The 5,213-nt window shown below is 37.5% G+C and overlaps 1 protein-coding gene across 2 annotated transcripts in view; it reads left to right on the top strand.

The window, feature by feature from the left end:
• Positions 1 to 254: 254 nt before the first annotated feature.
• Positions 255 to 5,213, top strand: part of MERTK (MER proto-oncogene, tyrosine kinase) — a 62,718-nt gene continuing 57,759 nt past the window's right edge. Inside the window, exons 1-2 of one of the 2 annotated variants that reach the window (XM_072409455.1) lie at positions 257 to 524; positions 634 to 804. In XM_072409455.1, coding sequence (XP_072265556.1) covers positions 732 to 804 — 73 coding nt within the window. In that variant the 5' untranslated portion in view covers positions 257 to 524; positions 634 to 731. Of the gene's footprint in view, positions 805 to 5,213 lie in introns of both variants that reach the window. The other variant, XM_072409456.1, reaches the window with a different exon arrangement.

Here is a 5,213-nt window from a genome sequence, read left to right as displayed (position 1 = left end):
CTGTGTTGTGTTTGGCAGACCATTTATTTGTATGGGCTACTCCGTGCATCACATTTCATTCAAATCTAATGCTATTTGCATTTTGCAGATTACTACATAGCCACACACAAGAGTGCATTCTTGCACACCGCCCTATTGTGCATTGATTAGATGTATTTGGGTTGCCATCACCAATAAATAGCCATCTGTAACCTCATAACAGAAATGGCTTAAAAAAAGAAAAGAAAATGAAGAGAAGTCTCCATTCCTCCCCCTCTGCAAACTCCTCCTCTGGCATTGCTGAAGTTGGAGTGCAGCTTGCATACAGCCACTAAGGAGACTGCTGTGAGGACGTCACCCAGGCTCTGCTCACTCATTCTGCGGTATACAGCTACAAAACTGGACCTGGGTCATCGTGTGGGTCCGCCACAGGCAACCGCCACCACAGGTGACCCCTCTGCCATTCACCTGTCTTCTGGAGTCCCCTGTGTGCTGTCTGTGATGTGTAACCTGAGTCCAGATGTGCAGTCCTATTGTGTTGATGGGTACTTCAATTTAATATGACTTATTACTATCATTTCCTATTCTGAATGTGTCCGGATTCCTTTTTCGGCTTTATTGTGTAGCTCTGTGTGTGTTTTTGTTATGTGCTAGGGGGATTCAGGATTGTGTGACGGAGCCACTTTAACCCCCTTCAAGAGACTGTTGCACCTCTGGATTTTGCACCCTTGTCCTCCGGCATTTCGGGATCTATGGAAGAGATGCAAGCGGATCTGTGGAGGCATCTTCTCATTTTGCTGGTGCACCCTCTGTTATTTGGAAGAGGTAGGAATAATTACCTTAAAAATTATTATCCTCTGATTGGTACCAATGATTATCTTATATTGGGTAGGAATTGTTAACTGATGTTTGATTAAAATCCTGATCATATCTTTGGTAGAAGTTATCCTATATTTGGTACATTCGAACCAATAGAAATCATTATCCTGTGTTTGGTAGGAAACATTATCTTTAGTAACTTTAGTAGGGATCAACATGTTAGGTAGGAATCATTCTTTTATATTTGTTAGGAATCATTTTCCTCTGTTTGGTAGAAATTTTTACCCTATGTGGGAAATAAATTCTCACTGTATGTTTAGTGAAAATCATGATTTTATACTTGGATGAATTCTTTACCCTAAATTTAATTGGATTCATTATCATATATTTGGGGCTTACTTCTGCCAGTCCTTGCATGCCTCTACCAGCTGAGGATTCTCTTTTGCACAAAAGTTTTTTTACAGCAAAACCGATTTTTACAGGATAATTATTACTTGGATGCCCTGTGTATAAGATAGGGGGTTGGATATTGCAACATACAGGAGACCATTTGGGACGGATTTTACAATCTAACCAAATTAAGTGTAAACATTAGTTTCTCTGAACTCTCTACACATTCCAGACTTGAAATCTTATATCTGGAGTGCGTCGCATATTGCTCTAGGTATGTTGGTAAATTTCTTCCAGATGTGCCTCAAGAGATTTCTGTACCAATCACAAGTGATACATTGTTACACAGGTTTTGTATTTATATCTGTATGCTATGGGGGTTATTCTGGGTCAGTAATTTAGAAAGTATTAAAGGCAAAGGATCAGAACACCATCCAAGCAAGCTGTATTCTTTAGAATCATGTCAGAAATGGCAGCATATGTCCACAGATGTCATGGTGGCTTAGATGTAGGATTACGTATTGCAGGTTTGAATCTTGGCTAGGACATTATCTTGGCATTTGTACAGTTGGCATGTTCCTTTTATGTGGTATGTTAATAAACCCCTCAAATTAGTTTAGACTATGGTAGCATAGTTCTGAGGGACAGGTAAGTTAGTGACAACTATGGGCTCTGTAAAGCACTGCGTAATATGTTGGTGCTATATGCATACTAGTAAAAAAATAAAAGTGTATAGACTGTGCTGTGTAATATGTTAGTGCCACATAAGTACAAAGTAATAATAATGTTTTTGTGTTGCTTCCCCACCTCTTAGATTGTGCGCTCTTCAGGGCAGGATCCTCTCCTCCTCCTATGTCAACACCTTTATCTATCTTACAGCGTTGGGTAATATGTTGGCACTTCAATTATTATTATTATTATTATTATTATTAATAATAAAAACAGGATTTATATAGCGCCAGCATTACGTAGCGCTGTACAATAAATAGGGGTTGCAAATGACAGACGAATACAGACAGTAACACAGGAGGAGAAGAGGACCCTGCCCTGAAGAACTTACAATCTAGGAGGTGAGGGTATTAACACACAATAGGAGGGATACAAATATTGTTTAGACTTCCCCAACCTCTTAGATTGTAAGCTTTTCTGGGGAGGGTCCTCTCCTCCTCCTGTGTCACTGTCTGTGTTCGTCTGTCATTAGCAACCCCTATTTAATGTACAGCGCTGTGTAATATGTTGGCGCTATATAAATCCTGTTTATTATTATTATTATTAGATGGGGGAAGGGGTCCCAGGAAATTGTTCCAGTATGGGCCCAAAATTTTCTGATGGAGGCCCTAGAGGAGCAACAATAGTCAACTGCAGTCACAAAATACCTAAAATGTATGTAAAGCCAAAACTTCTGCCCTCCTTGGGAGATTCCTTTTTTTTACCCTTACTACTTTTATGACTTTTATTGATGGCAAAAACACTAAAAAAAGAAACTATTTTGATATGTGTTAAACATGATCTATAGTTACTATTATAATTTATCATATATATCATGCCAAATAATTTAGAAATCCACTGCAAGAGTTAGAGATTGCTCAAGTAGTCATTGTGTTCCCTGGATGCTTTTATTCTGGATTGTTTTCATTAACTCTCATTTATTTTGATTTGCTCTAATGTTCCTCTATTTAATGCACAGCGCTACATAATATGTTGGTGCTATAAAAATACCGTTTATTAATAATAATAATTGTAATAAATGCAGAGATTTGTATATTATACACTAGTGGTATAAAAGTCCCTGAAATCATTTTGCTAAAATTGACTCAGTTACTTTAAAGCGGAACTTAACTCACTACTCACTCAATATTCTAAATACAATTAGTGTACCTGAATGTGACTTTGTTATCCGCCTTCTGCATCCCTCTGTTTAGCAGAGCTCAGATTAAAAGATATGGTAGCAGCACAAGGAACCAATTAGTTGTGCTACAGTGCTCATAAGCTAACAAGGAGCAAGATGATATAAAGAGGGACCATAGTAATAGTAGGAAGTGGGATAAACTTTTCCTAGTGAATCTCTCTTTCTAATAGTAGATGTATATACTTTAACACCAGGGTTACCTCCAGATCCTGCCTTATAATTTTGGGGTTCTTAGACACTTTTTTAGCATCAAAGAGTCAACTCAAGCCTCTTTCATACATCAGATGAGTGTCACTGGAAACTAAATTTTGTGATCATTTCCAGTGACAGATGATAGAATGAGTGCTGTACACAACAAAGTTCTGTTCAATTGAGAGGGCGGGGGAAAGTATGAGCGAGCGGAACCCCACTGTGCTCTTCCATATAGGGATGCACAGCTGTCATTCCTTACCATGTGTTCATCAATTACCTAGGCCAGATTGATGAATGACCCCAGTAGACCGCAGTACACATAGCAGATTTTCACCACAGATAAGAGTGACCAATTATCTTGATCTTTAATCTTCTTTTATTTCTTCTTTAATTGTTTGACGTGTGTATGAAGCTTAGGGCCCATTCACACCAGCCTGGTCTGCTGTGCTTCGTAAATGCATGCCTAATAATATATGTTGTGAATGACACTAACATGTGTAGTGTTAGAGTCTGCCATATGAATCCCCAAAAAACTCATGCATGCAGCATTTTTGGTAGTGCACCACAGCACATATACACTAGTTAGGTTAATTGGGATGCAATTCTGAATGAATTACACCACAATGCACTAATTCACGCAATTACAATGGCATGAACAGGTCTCTATGGAAAATTATACTGATGGTGTTAATCCTCCGCTGCTGTCAGAGTTACACCTAGGATTCTAATCTTTCTAGCAGATATATATATATATTTTACAATAACACCAAAAAATAATTATTTATTTTTCCCTCGGTGCTTCTACACAGGCAACCTTGAAGAAAACTTCCAAGAACTTCCAAATCATAAATCGAATGAATAATGTTTCATGTTTAGTGTGGCTTGAATCGCAGTCACTGATACTGGGAGAATACAATGTTTTCCTATCGGTATTGTTGTAACTTCTATGCAAAAAGTCTTATTAGATGGATTGATAGAAATATTTGCTGTGCATTTGGGGTCCCCACTTCATATTTGCCCAAGGCCCCATTTTGTCTAAAACTTCTCTGGAGGAAGTACTATAGATTTATTTTTTAGCTTCCTTGTGAGATAATTGTTCTTTTTAAAAATTACATAGCTGCATTTTTTTCTAAATATATTTTAATTTGCCAACACGGTAAAGGTGGAAAACCCCCTAAAGCATTATATAAATTTTTCAGTTCATGTTTCTGTTCTGTATTCACAAATAATCTATTTTACTTTTTGAGTCATTACATCATTTATACTTGAATTAAACATTCTAAAGTGCCAGTGTCTGCATGAAAAAAAAATCCCAAAGTGAATGGGTTTCTATATCTTCTATATCTTATGGGAATTCAGATAGTGAGGTCTTTCTATATGCATTCTCCACCATCACTTACCTGCCATGGAAATTACAATAGGGGAACTCATTTCACTATTTCATATAATAATATATTAGGGAGTTTACAAGAGGAATTACAAGTGGAATACATTTGAAGGATGCAGGATTTTTTTTTTTCATCAATTATATACACCAAAAATAGCATTGGATCAGCCCTTTTTTTAAAGAAAAGAAAGTGAATGCTCACATTAATTCTAAAACAACCCTACACACCAACCTAAAGCTTTTTCAGTAGTACATTGCAGATCATGAGAAAAAACATACAATAAATGCACCAACAAATACATGCCAATGCTAACACCTAGGTGCCAGAAACAAATACCTCTTGTGGTTGGCTTATGTGGAAGAGTAAGGACCCTGAACCTAAAGAAGATGAAATAGCAACTGTGGTCACAGAGCAAGAAGGAGGAGTACAGAGGTTGCATTGCTGAAGGAGAGCTTACCACAATGCTATCCATACTTATACAGTATGGCAAGAGCTCAAATAGCCCTAATAACCTCCCTAGCGGTTCATTTCTTTCC

This window comes from Pyxicephalus adspersus, chromosome 4 (genome assembly GCF_032062135.1).
Source record: "Pyxicephalus adspersus chromosome 4, UCB_Pads_2.0, whole genome shotgun sequence".
NCBI classification, from domain to species: domain Eukaryota; kingdom Metazoa; phylum Chordata; class Amphibia; order Anura; family Pyxicephalidae; genus Pyxicephalus; species Pyxicephalus adspersus.
The sequence above is the reverse complement of the archived record's forward strand: the minus strand, read 5'-3'. Positions and strand labels throughout refer to the sequence as shown.